This window comes from Macaca fascicularis, chromosome 2 (genome assembly GCF_037993035.2).
Source record: "Macaca fascicularis isolate 582-1 chromosome 2, T2T-MFA8v1.1".
Lineage (NCBI taxonomy): Eukaryota > Metazoa > Chordata > Mammalia > Primates > Cercopithecidae > Macaca > Macaca fascicularis.
In genome coordinates, this window is record NC_088376.1 from 153,333,918 (window position 1) to 153,347,811 (window position 13,894).

General features: G+C 44.7%; 1 protein-coding gene and 1 long non-coding RNA gene across 30 annotated transcripts in view; one reads left to right on the plus strand and one right to left on the minus strand.

Moving 5' to 3' along the window:
• The first annotated feature begins 1,030 nt into the window (after nucleotides 1–1,030).
• Nucleotides 1,031–4,635, plus strand: LOC141409710 (uncharacterized). Its single transcript, XR_012431530.1, has 2 exons — nucleotides 1,031–4,239; nucleotides 4,362–4,635. It is a non-coding gene; the product is annotated as an uncharacterized lncRNA (long non-coding RNA).
• RBSN (rabenosyn, RAB effector) overlaps nucleotides 3,971–13,894 on the minus strand; it is a 28,640-nt gene continuing 18,716 nt past the window's right edge. For 28 of the 29 annotated variants that reach the window (XM_074033088.1, XM_045385682.2, XM_074033085.1 and 25 more), the window contains 4 exons: nucleotides 11,690–11,776; nucleotides 10,659–10,761; nucleotides 9,197–9,301; nucleotides 3,971–8,515 (listed from right to left, as the gene is read on the minus strand). In XM_074033088.1, the coding sequence (XP_073889189.1) occupies nucleotides 7,364–8,515; nucleotides 9,197–9,301; nucleotides 10,659–10,761; nucleotides 11,690–11,776 (1,447 nt within the window). In that variant the 3' untranslated portion in view covers nucleotides 3,971–7,363. Of the gene's footprint in view, nucleotides 8,516–8,631; nucleotides 8,702–9,196; nucleotides 9,302–10,658; nucleotides 10,762–11,689; nucleotides 11,777–13,894 lie in introns of all 29 variants that reach the window. The other variant, XM_074033093.1, reaches the window with a different exon arrangement.

Sequence of the window (13,894 nt, forward strand, 5' to 3'; positions counted from 1 at the left end):
TGAAGAGTAATTTTGCCAGATTTAGAATTCTAGGTTAGTGTTTTTCCTTTCCCTCCCTCCCTTCCTTCCTGGCTGGAGTGCAATGGTGCTATCTTGGCTCACTGCAACCTCCGCCTCCTAGGTTCAAGCGATTCTCCTGCCTCAGCCTCCTGAGTAGCTGGAATTACAGGCATGCGCCACTACACCCAGCTAATTTTATATTTTCAGTAGAGACGGGGTTTCTCCATGTTGGTCAGGCTGGTCTCGAACTCCTGTCCTCAGATGATTCGCCCGTCTCAGCTTCCCAAAGTGCTGGGATTACTGGCGTGAGCCACCGTGCCCAATCCTGGTGTTTTTCTTTCAACAATTTAAATACTTCACTCCACTCTTTTTTTGCTTGCATGGTTTCAAACAAGTAATTAGCTGTAATTATGTTTATTGGTATGATGGCTTTTTCCTTTAGCTTCTTCTTTCACAATTTTCTCTTGGTGTTTGGTTTACCGGGTTAGAATAAGGTAATGCAGAGCTGTAGATGTTTTGTATTTGTCCTGCTTGGAGTTCTCTGAGCTTCCTGGATCTGTGATTTCGTGTCTCATTAATTTTGTAAAGTTCTTAGCCATTTATTGCTTCAGGTATTTTTTCTTCACTCTTTTCTCTTTCTAGTATTCAACTTAAATGCATTTTATGTCTTCTGCAATTGCCTCATAGTTCTTGAATGTTCTGGCAGGGGGATTAGGGTTCTCTTTGCAGTTTACTGGAGAAGTTTCTGTTGACCTATCTTCAAATTCATTGAATCTTTGGCTGTGGACAGCCTACTGATAAGCCCATTAAGGCATTTTTCATTTAAGGTTTTAACTTCTAGCACTTCCTTTTGATTCTTAGGGTGTTTGTTTGTTTGTTTGTTTGTTTTGAGACAAAGTCTCACTCTGTTGCCCAGGCTGGAGTGCAATGGCGCAATCTCTGCTCACTGCAACCTCTACCTCCTGGGCTCAAGCAATTCTCCTACCTCTGCCTCTTAGCTGGGACTCTAGGTGCGTACCACCATGCCTGGCTTTGTTTTTTTTTTTTTTTTTTTTTGAGACAAAGTCTCGCTGTCACCCAGGCTGGAGTGCAATGGCTCCATCTTGGCTCACTGCAACCTCTGCCTCCCGGGCTCAAGTGATTCTCCTGCCTCAGCCTCCTGAGTAACTGAGATTACAGCTGCCCACCAACACACCCAGCTAATTTTTGTATTTCTAGTAGAGACGGGGTTTTACCATGTTGGCCAGGCTGGTCTTGAACTCCTGACCTCAGGTGATCCACCCGCCTTGGCCTCTCCCAAAGTGCTGTGATTACAGGCATGAGCCACTGTGCCCAGTCTAATTTTTGTATTTTTAGTAGAGACAGGGTTTCACCATGTTAGCCTGGCTGGTCTCAAACTCCTGACCTCAAGTGATCTGCCTGCCTCAGTCTCCCAAAGTGCTGGGATTATAGGTGTGAACCACTGCATCCGGCATGATTCTTAGTTTTCTTATCTCTGTTTACATTACCCATCTGTTCTTGTATGTTGTTTACTTTTACCATTAGACCCCTTAACAGACCACATTTTAAATTTCTTGTCTGATAATTCCAACATGTGAGTGTGGTTCTGATGTTTGCTGTTTCATCTGATTATTGGGTTTATTTTTTTTCCTTGCCTTTTAGCATGCTTATAATTTTTTTTGTTCAAAGTAGAATATCCACTCTATTGGGCCATAAGAACTGGGGTAAATAAGCCTCTAGAATGAGAACTTATGTTAATCTGACTCAGAGTTGAGAGCTGTGTTTAATGTTTGCCATAGCTGTAGGTGTCAGAAGCTTCCAGTTCCTCTAGTGTCTTTGTGTTTATCTCCTCTTGCCTTTGGGCTTCCCTGGATATTCCTCCTGAGAGAGTCCATGTCTTGCAGCTCTTCCAGCTGTAACTCACTGTTACTATCCTGGAGTCCTGTTGATATGGTGGAAAAACATGGGGGAGGTGAAGCATTCTATAATCTTATGATTAAATCTCAGCATTTTAGTGGGCTTGTGTCCTTGGGCTGTGACCTATACAAGGTTTTTTCTTTTTTTTTTTTTTTTTTTTTTTTGAGGCAGTGTCTTGTTCTATCACCCAGGCTGGAGTGCAGTACAGTGGTGCAATCACAGCTCACTGCAGCCTCTACTTCCCAGGCTCAAGCAATTCTCCCACCTCAGTCCCGAGTAGCTTGGACTATGGCACGTGCCACAATGCCTGGTTAATTTTTGTATTTTTTGTAAAGATGAAGTTTCGCTATATTGCCCAGACTGGTCTTCAACTCCTGGGCTCAAGCAATCTGCCCACCTCGGCCTCCCAAAGTGCTGGAATTACAGGTGTCAGCCACCGCACTGGCTCACAAGTGTTTCTTAATTCCCCTTTGTACCCCCTTACCTGACCCAGGAAGGCTAGAGGGGGCTGGAATGGGAGAAATGCCCTCCTCCAGATGGGATAAGGCTCTGTGAAAAAGTGCTTTCCTCTGGGGAATAAGCTTTGTTATGGAGAAGGCTCTGGTTACAAAGATGATTCTCCCTTTCCCGCCAGAGCCACCAGAGGGTCTTTCTCAGTTCTTCACCAAGAGAACCAAGTCGAGTAAAACCCAGGAAGGCGTTGGGGGTGAGGGAGTTGCTCACTCCCATGCTAGTCCACACTCAACCTCCAGCAGTTCCTCAAAATTACCATTTAAGTTTTCCTACTAGCTATGGCTCCCATGGCTTCTGCTCCAATCAGATCTTGCTGACTTTCTGGACTCACCTCTCTCCAGATTTTGGGATGGCAGTTTGACTTGCACACTCAGCTCTCTAATGGGACCAAGAAAGGCCATTGATTTGGTTTGCCCAGCTTTTTCTTGTGGTAAGGATAGGATAACTTTCAAACTCTATGTATCTGAGCCAAAACCAGAAGTGCTTTCTGAAGTATTTTTACAACTACACTAGGCTTCCTGAAGAGTTACACACAAGTTTTTCATCTTAAAAGTCCACTGGAGGCAGTTACTAGGGATGAAACACCCCATTCCACGTTAGAAACATGGGTGTCCACATACAACACAATCTAGGGCCGCTTGGGTTTTGCAGTCAGACAGACCTAGGCTGGAAACCCAGCAGTGCAACCCTAAGCACGCTTAACTTCACCACTCACTTATTTCCGCATCTGTAAATGGGTTGTTGGGAAGACTGAGGTAAGCCATGCATAATACTTAGCACTCAGTCTAGCCTATAGTGAGCACTAAATATTACACCCTCCTGGTTTAAGAATCTACATAGGCCCTAAGGAGATGTTTCACAGACTCAGGTAAAGTCACTATCAGAAACCAGCTCAGCAGCACCCAACTTCATTCCCCATTGCCCTTTTCTGCCCTCTTTGAGCTTGACACAATGGTTGAGCACCCACCACCACCAAACCACCACCTGACCCAGCTACTTGTTACTGAGGGCAAAGCCAGCCAGGCAGATCTGGATTTAAACCCTCATTCCACCACTGACTGGCTGTGTGGCCTAAGCCAGGCTAATCTCTCTTAACTTTTCTGCATCTAGGGTCAGAAGAACAGCTGAGTAACTAACTACCTCACAGGCATGCTGGTAGAGCCGATGGAGGGAAATGTGGTCATGCAGGGGTGGTGACTGGCACAGATGGCAGTCACAAGGTTCCTCAATCTCTGAGCCTCAGTTTCTTCCAGTGTGAAACAGGGATGATAGGATCATTAAGGGATCTGCACTATACTGTGTAAAACTGTTCATTTAACCAGTTTTAAATGAAGGAATAACTGGGAGTAAGGGCAGAACTGGAACCCGTATCTATCCCCTGTTCAGAGCCCAGTAACCTTCATTTTTTCCAGAGGCCTTAACCAGACAACACAGGTGCTGGAACTATTCTGATACTCAGATGGTTGTCATCAAGAAAAGAGATGTCATCTGATGATTCTCACTTGTAACACACATGCACACAGACACACACACCCCCAACCTCTATCTCAGATTTTATTTTTTTTAAAAAAGGCTCCAATACAAGGCCCCAGAATAGTGCATGCAAATCAACGACCCTCAAAGTGACAGTCATTGTCAGATAACAAGCACAATCTGCTACAGTCTGTGACCTGGTAAAGAGACCACCTTTTCATTTTGAGTCCCATCACCAACTATGACGATGTCCAACCTACTGCACAGCTCACAATGACTCAGAGATACATTTTAGTATCTGAACAGCAAAGACATATTGAGCTGCAAGTACAATGAGTAAGTATCCTTAGTGTATTAGACAGGGGGAAATACAAACAAGGCATAAAAGGGAAAAGCCAACTTCATCTGATGCCTGAATCCCTAAGTCTCTTCCATCTTTTCTCATGATCTGTGTTTAGGGAGATCTGCTATGCCGTATCAAGACCTTGCTCATTTGGTGATGAGATGGGGCTATTTGCCTTGGAAGACTAAAGGAAGGGTGAATATTCACATGAGGTAAGAACTTGAAGTTGTGGTTATAATACATAGGCCAAGTTTTCCCTGCTGTCAACCCATCTCTGTAACTCCAACTTTGTGCCTGCATGAATTCTGCGACATGGTGCAGCTGATGGGTAGAGAATTCTAACTCCTGTGATGTATATATTTACAGAAGATAATCATGGAAGAATTAAATGGAAGAATTCATAGAAGAATACAGCCATGGATAAACTTAATCAAAATAATATGATTTTAGTTTGGTTTAGTATATTCAATGAGTCAGTTTTGTTTGTTTTTCGTGAGACGGAGTCTTGCTCTTCTCACCCAGGCTGGAGTGCAGTGGTGCAATCTTGGCTCACTGCAACCTCTGCCTCCTAGGTTCAAGCGATTCTCGTGCCTCAGCCTCCCTGAGTAGCTGGGATTACAGGCGTCTGCCACCACGCCCAGCTAATTTTTGTATTTTTAGTAGAGACGAGGTTTCACCATGTTGGCCATGCTGGTCTCAAATTCCTGACCTCAGGTGATCCACCCGCCTCAGCTTCCCAAAGTGCTGGGATTACAGGCATGAGCCACTGCACCCAGCCGGGCCTTTAAAAATAGGTTTAAAAAATGTTTCTTGTGTGTTTCTCAATGCTTTTAGTTACTTACAGATTGTTACCTGAGGTGATTTGAGGGAAGGGGTATGTTTAGTGAATTAGTGTTAATCAAAATCACTAGCTAATTAAAAGAGAAATGTTCTCACAAGAAAAATAATTATGATGGAAAGCAGCAATTAGCTTCTGAAACTACCTGCTTTTCAGTTCATCCTCTTTTCAGAGAAATGAGAGCCTAAGCAGGGAGGAGCCTACTGGCCATCTGGGAAACCCTCTGGAGTATCAGAGAAATGTCATGGGCCTCAGGGAAGAAAAGAGGCCTGTACCAGGCAACATCTTAGATGCCTGGTTGCCAACTTCTCAAAACAACCCATAACCACCAGCAGGGCTGGTAACTGGCTGACATTCGTTAACCCACTCGAATGGCTGTTTGTGAACAGATCCCAAATGCAAAGGGTCCCCACTCCCCGTCTCCATACCCTATACAAGACCTTTTCATTCAACCAAAAGGATAAGAAATGTGATACAGAAATGTGAACATCAACACAAATACAGATTATTTTTTCATCAAGAGAGTTCAAACATTCCCATTATCAAGAGGGATCTTCACCAGAATGTAACAAAATTAATTTCAGCTCTCACACCAGTAACCAGTGAAAGTATGGCCTAAAGCTAGTTACAGGGCATAAAGTGACCAGTGGTCAGTTATTGTTCATTAGTTAAGATGAGTAACTGCAGAAACTCTACCCGGAGCTGAGCACATGTGGCTATCATGATGTCAGATGTCAGTTAAGGGTTATGTTCCTGTAAACCAAAGCACCAGAGCTAAATTAACAATTTTCCTTTCTGGTCTTAATTGACTAATAGTTAAGTACTGTGGGTGCTACCAGCACGATCCTGGGTTGTGCTTCTTCAAACATTTCAGTTTCTTAATACTAACATTGGTAATAAAACATCTCATCAGGGCGGGCACAGTGGCTCACGCCTGTATTCCCAGCACTTTGGGAGGCCAAGGTGGCAGATCACTTGAGGCCAGGAGTTCAAAACCAGCCTGGTCAAAACGGTGAAACCCCATCTCTACTAAAAATAGAGAGATTAGCCAGGCGTGGTGGTCCACACCTGTAATCCCAGCTATTCAGGTGGCTGAGACACAAGAATCACTTGAACTGGGGAGGTGGAGGTTGCAGTGAGCTGAGATCATGCTACTGCACTCCAGCCTGGGCAACAAAGTGAGACTCTTGTCTCCAAAAAAAAAAAAAAAATCTCATCAGTGCCCCAGGTCAGAACACAGTGAACCAAAAGGGAAGACGGCTGATCCAATAGCCTTGGAAATTAATTTAGCTTCTGACTCTGGGAAGCTTCCCTTCTTCTGGTGATGTTTTGCAAAAGCTTCCAGATCACCAATTCCTAAATTAGAGACCAGGCCTTTTAAACAGACCCAGATCAGAGTAACTTTGCCAAAGCTCTGGAGGGAGATTTCTCCAGTGACAGACAATTGTTCCATCAGAACAAGGGTGGGGAAACTCTTCTCACAAGTAATACTAGTATCAACCAAAAAGTTAACCACTCTTATTTTCTAAAAAGCTCAGGACCAGATTCACATTGATACCCTGCACTGGCAGCTTAACTTCCCGAAAGAGACAAAAAACAACTTAAACTGAGAAAATAGACCCTGGTGAAATGTTCCCATCACCCCACCTTAAAAAGAGGTGCTGGGCTCTCCTGGATCTAAACTCTCCCCTTCATAGCAGCACTTCCCCCTGCTATTGTACAGACAGGAAGCGCAGAGCAGGGGAGAGGCGGCCCCAGGTGAAATGGAACTCAAAGCCTACTAGGGATGGACTTCTGTCAGAGCAGAATATAGCTCAGTGGAATCTATCTTCTCTGTCTTGGCTAAAGAAGGGCTCTATAAAGGCTGCCCTATAATACTGCAAAAGGAACCAAGACTAGGCAGTAGCAAATAGACCCAAGAGGTACACAGCAGCCATTTCTGCCCTGGGCCCAACAGAGCTGCATTTAGTTATATCTCGATAGTAAAAATGTAAAGTCCCTTCAAAAGGGGTAAACCTCCAATTACAAAAGATAGTAATAATAAACAGGAAAAACAGCAAATAAATGCTGATTCTCCCTGTTCTAGTTTCTATTCTATTATTCAACTGTAGTGGAAACACCTCAAAGTGCACAACACAAAACAGCAGATTCCTGCCCCTCACCTGTGTGCATCTGACTTCTCACCCTGCCACCTTCCCCATCCACCCTGCCTGCCCTCTGTCCTGCTCCACTGGCTCCTGCCAGACCCCTGGGCCCAAAGGTGCCCTCTCCACTGCCAGTCAGTCAGTGCCCCCCTTCTGCTTGGCCAGGGTGTGCTTCAGCTCCCGCAGGTTCTCTGTCAGCACCTCTACCTCATCTAGGCGGCCACACTGCTTGGCATCAAAGATGTATGCCTTGATGTTATCGATCTGCTGCAGGAGGAGCTCTTCCTCTATGGGCTCCTCAGCCTCCGGCCCACTGTCACTGTCCATCTCAAAGGGGTTGGTACAGGTGGGTTCCTCAAAGGGGTTGCCAGGAACCAGAGGGCTTGAGGGCCTCTGCTGGGGATGTTCATCTTCCTCGTTGAAGGGGTTAGGAGCTGGGCTGTCTGGCTGAATGAATGGATTCCCTGCCACTGCCTCCTCCTCCTCGTCCTCTTCCTCGAAAGGATTGTACTCTTTCAGCATGCGGGCTGAAGGGTCGAAGGAAACCCCGGCAGCAGGAGGACTAGTAGTGCCCTCTTCCATGGGGCTGGAGAGGTCTTCCTCATCAAAGGGGTTTAAGGAGGGCCCCTCATGTTGCTGTGGCATGCTGCTCTGGGTTAAGAGCTCCTGGCCAAGGGCTGGGGGCCCAGACCACACTCTGGTGGGCTGTTGAGTTGAGCTAGGTGACGGGGTCTTGGGACCTGTGCTGCTTGGAACTGGGGAAGAGCCTAGATCCAAAGCATAAGCAAGGTGGGTGCGAGGCTCTCTGCTGGGCTCCAGCTGAAAAGGGCCGATTTCTCGGAAGTCCAGGGACCGAGTCCGTGTGTGCAGGGATGCCACCCGAAACTGCTCCCTTTCTCGTTCCAACTCCCGTTCACGCAGCATCTGCAGCTGTTCCCGCTGCAGGTCCTCCTCCTCAGCCTGCCTCCGGGACAGCTCGATGGCCTTCTCTGTCTGCTGCTGGTCATACTCGTCCTGTAGCTGCCGCAGGTTCTCCTGCAGGGTGCGCACTTCATCCGTGCGGCCCGCGGCCTTGGCCTGCCTGATGAATGATGTGATGTTGTGGATCTGCTGGAGGAGCGGGTCTGAGTCCTCACTCTGCCCCTGACCTCCTGACAGCGGGAGCCAGCCCTCAGCCTTTCTCAAGAGGGCAGAGCCCCTGCGGAGAGATGCCACCTCCCCGTTGGCTGCTCTAGAAGCCAGGCCACTCTGCCTTTCCTCAAGCCTTCGCTGAGACTCCAGGGCAGCCTGGGGAGAGAGCAAAGCAGAGAGAAGAAATAGTCACCATGCTGGCAGCAGCCCACACTGTCACCCACCCTCTGTTGTCCCTCTATCCCTGTGCCAGTGACACTCCAATTTCTCACCTCAGGACAAAGATATCCAACTGCTAAAATCAAGTCATGTTTTTGTGTATATGTGGGCAGAAGGGAGACCCTGATTTTCAAAAATAAAAATAAAATATAATGAATAAGTTAGGGCATCAGATTTTCTCAATCTTAGATTCACAGGCCATATACTCTTCTTAAACCTCTGAGGTCTGTTCCCCTCATCTACACTGGAATCTCACACAGCGTTAAATACACATATAATTTTCTGTTTAATATTGCATATACCAATATGTTCTACAAGGAACTTCCTAATGTCTTGGTCCTCTGCAACTTCTGCCATAGGGAGAACTGTCAATCTCTGTGATATTCTAGCCATGAGAGAATCAGCAGAAGCTCTGAAAGAAAAATAGGACCTGGGGAGAAAAACAATTATTCTAGTTCCCATAGATAAAAGTGAGGCTGAAACACAACAGAAGAAATATGCACATTTGAGAGAGAGGTTCTGATTCACTACAACCCCACACAAGCTGGGAGCTCACGGCAGCCTCTGTGCTTGAGAGCCACAGGAGGAAGCGGGCCCCATATCCCTGGCTTCACTCACTTGTCTCTCCATGGCCCTCTTCCTCTCCATTTCCTCCTTCCTTTTCTTTTTCAGTTCCTCAAACTGTTCTTTGGTTGGCAGTGACATCAAACCAAGCAACTTTTCCTGCAGGGAATGACAGACAATTTTACACTTAAACCCTTTGAGAGAAAAAATGACCCTTAAGCCCCATGATGAGAGTTTGCTTAAGCTGAGCCACTCTATTCTCCGAGAGTGACATCATTTGACAGTAGCCGGAAAGGAGCACACTCTTATATTGGGTGAGAGTCAACTCCAAATGGGCCTGCATTTTCCTCATGAAATGATCAACATCAGATATCCCAGTTATTCACCTGGCTCCAATGTTAGCTTCTCTATGAGGTCTTGTCCCTGCCCATCCTATTAGCAAACCTCAATCCCAGTCCTCTCTCCCACACTTCCTTGTTGTACATTTCTCCACAGCACTTTTGCTATCTTATATACTAGATATTTTAGTTGGTTGTGATCTCTCCCCTTCTTTAGAACACAAGCTTAATGAGAACAGGAACATTGGTCTTTTTTGTTCACTATAGGACATCCAGCACCTAAAACACTACCTGGTATATAGGAGGCGCTCAATAAATGATTGCTGAATAGAATCACTAATCAAAGTGAGGAAGGACCTACTTCTCTGTATTACAAAGTCAGAAAACTAACCCAACAGGACTCCATCTATTAGATCTCTTTGTTGGCTGGGGGCAGTGTGGTTCACGCCTATAATCCCAGCACTTTGGAGGCCGAGGTGGGCAGACTGCTTGAGCTCAAAAGTTTGAGACCAGCCTGGGCAACATGGTAAGACCCTGTCCCTACTTAATAAAAGAAAAAAAAAGAAAAAAACACTTTGTTTTAATTAAAAAAAAAAAAAGAAAAAAAAAAGATCTCTTTGTCAGGGAGCCCCAAGGGTGGTTAACTGTGACTCTCTCAGAAGGGGCCTTCACGGGTAGAAAGACACAATTCAGACCTAACCACTTAGGTTAGTCTGCCCTTAATCGGCTGTTTCCTCCCAGCTGATGGCTCAGGAAGTCTCTTAGGAGATTATCCTAAGGAAGAAATACTAAGTACCAGTATTACTATCATGGCAACAATTAACAGCAGCAAAAAATTAGTCTATCAAATGCTCAACTAAAGGAAAACGGTTAAAGAATGGCATATACAGTCAATATGCACTATTGTAAATACTGTATATAAAAAATACAAATAGGAAAAAAGAAAACATACCAGAATAATGAGTGATTGTAATGGGGACATAGGATTAAAAGTAGTTTTAGTTTTCTCTGAAATCCAGATTTTTCTCTAAGTGTGGCATCATGCATTCATAATTTCAAAAAATAATACAATGTATAAATAGGAAGTAAACAAGTCACTGGCATGGATCTGCCTCTGGGGAAGCAAAAGAGCAGGACAGGCCAAGCATGACATTTATGCCAACCCAGGATGGCTTTACCTGCACAAAAAGTGTAGCTGAGTATCTGATCATTCTCTGCAGCCGCAAATTGCTTGGATGTGGTGGAGGATCCTGGTTCAAGCCCAAGGTTAAGATCTTCTTACTGAATTGGAACAAACACATGAATATAATGAGCACTGCCAGCTTCAGAAACAAGGGTGAAAAGTATAACATCTGGAGTTGCCAGGCTTTCATGCCAGGAAGGTGTGTAAAGATGGGCAAGTGACTCCATCAAAGTTTCCTTGAAGGCAAAGCCCATTTCTTACCCTTTGGCCGTACACAGGCCTCAGCACAGGGCGCACAACACTGTCATGGAGGGACTGACTACACATGCAGAGCCAGCTTCACAGGTGAGCAACCTATGCAACTAGAAAGGACTGGCACTTCAAAGAGCCCTATGCTTAGTTTAATGCTCTGCTGTTAGTGTCTTTATTCTTAATAATTTTGGGACAGGGGACATGCATTTTCACTTTGTACCAGGCCCTGCATCTACGCAGCCCATGCTGTATGTCTGGATGGACAAAAGCGCCTCATCTCATTCTCCCTCTGAGTCACTGTACTTCCCATAAATCAAAGGGCTAATTTAACCCCAATGGCCAGTCCACAGTTAAAAAGCAGTTGTGGATTTGAGCACAGACACAAAGAAAGAACCCGAGTTTCTATCTTTGCTCCACAACTTTTGCTATCTGTGACATGATTCCTCACCTTTGACACAGGATGTTAATCCCTACCTCACAGGGTAACTTCAGAATAAATGAGCTATTCTAGAGAAAACAGCCAGTGACTAGCACATGATAGGTGTCAATAACTAGCTCCTCTTTCTTTAACAATAACAAACATTAGAAATCCTTAATGAAACAAAAGTCACTGAGATGCATTAAATGCCAGAGTTGGCCCCTTCCTTGCCCTCCTCCTCACCCACTGCCCCATCACCAGAAGTTTGAGTGAGTGCAGGTCTACTTTCGCCATTTCATTAGAACAGCATCTTCTCCATTCCACCAGCGGGCAAGATACCACTTAATGGACCTTACCTTAAAGCGTCTATCAGCTCATACACTTTCTGCACTTCCACTCGAAGGTCACTGGCATGTTCCAGACTGTAGGTTGTCTCCCCAGCACTAAGGAGAAACCACAGAGACACGTGACCTAAGTTTCATAGTGCAGACTGGCCAGCATAGTGTAGAAGGATGCTAAAGGTGTAAGGCCTCACAAAGGCAGGTAATTCTCTAAAGGTGGCATTTCAGACTTTTGGATATAATGCAGTGTCCATCTCTTGGAATGATGAATCAAGTGGAAGTGACGTTTCGATTTGCAGACACAATAGGGACAGACTCAGGTTGACGCCTCCAAGGACTAGCCCTTATGCTCATCACCAAAACAAATGCGGCTGAATTTACTCTGGCCTACTTTCTCTAAACAATTCCACTGCCTCTAACAAGATGTTAGAAGTGGTTTACTAAATCAGTTGGTTACATTAAAAGCAGAAAACTACTTGGCTTTTCTCGCTCAAAAGTACCCAAGGAGGTTCGAGACCAGCCTGGCCAACACGATGAAACCCCGTCTCTACTAAAAATACAAAAATTAGCCAGACATCATAGTGGGTGCCTGTAATCCCAGCTACTCAGGAGGCTGAGGCAGGAGAATCGCTTGAACCAGGAGGCGGAGGTTGCAGTGAGCCAAGGTCGCACACTGCATTCCAGCCTAGGTGACAGAACAAAACTTGGTCTCAAGAAAAAAAAAAATATATATATATATACACACACACACACACACACACACACACACACACACACACACACACACATACATGGTTTTGTTTTAAACAAGGCAAATCTACTGCTACATGCATTGCTTTAAATGTGGCAGAGAGGCAACACAGGTTTAAGACAAAGTCAGAAAACTCTGAAATTAATAACACTGGATACCATAATTAATTCTTTTCCTATAGGTTGGGAAAACACTACTGGGATCTGACTCTAGTAGTTAGCACTTCAACTTCTAGGTCACAAACACTAAGCTTCAGAAAAAGCCATGCCCTTAAACAGGGATCAGCAAATTTTTTCCATAAGGAGCCAAATCATAAATGTTTTCAGCTTTGCAGGCCACAAAGTCTCTGTTGTTGCTATTCAACTCTGTCGTGGTGGTGCAAAAGCAGCTACAACCAGTAATCAAACATGGGCATGGCTGTGTTCCAATAAAACTTTATGCAAACAGGTGGCAATAACTAGTATTAGTAAGGCTAAAAAGAAAGTGAAACCCTCATACACTGCTAGTGGGAATGCAAAATAGTGCAGTCATTCTAGAAAACGATTTAGCAACTCCTCTATGGAATGTTACTCTATGGTAATATATAGTTAGCATAAAACCCAGCAATTCCACTCCTAGGTACCTACCCGAGAGAAATGAAAACATGTCTACACAAAAACCATAAAAACTTGTACACAAATATTACAGGAGCATTATTTATAACAGCCAAAAGTGGAAAAATACCAAATGTTCAACAACTGATGGATCAACAAAATGTGACAAGTATCCACACAACACATTCATACAGATGCAATGAAGTACTGATATATGCAACAACATGGATGAATCTTAAAAACATTACACTTTGTGAAAGAAGCCAGACAAGAGAGATTTTATATTTATGATTCTATTTATATGAAATGTCAAAAACAAACAAATACATAGAGACGGGAAATAGATTAGTGGTGTCCAGGGAGATGGGGAAAGGGCAGTGGCTGCTAATGTATGGGGTTTCCTATTGGGGTGATGAAAATGTTTAGAATGAAGACAGTGGTAATGTTCGCATAATTTTGTGAATACACTAAAAACCACCGAACTGTACACTTTAAAAGGGTAAAGTTTATAGTGTATGAACTACATCTCGATTTTAAAAAAGAAGCAGATGTTGGCCAAGGGCAGTGGCTCACGCCTGTAATCCCAGCACTTTGGGAAGCTGAGGTGGGTGGATCATGAGGTCAAGAGATCAAGACCATCCTGGCCAACATGGTGAAACCCCGTCTCTACTAAAAATATAAAAAAATTAGCAGGGCATGTTGGCGTGTGCCTGTAATCCCAGCTACACGGGAGGCTGAGGCACGGGAATTGCTTGAATCCAGGAGGTGGAGGTTGCAGTGAGCCCAGATTGCGCCACTGCACTCCAGCCTGGGCGACACAGCAAGACTCCATCCCTCCCCCTGCCAAAAAAAAAAAAAAAATATATATATATATAT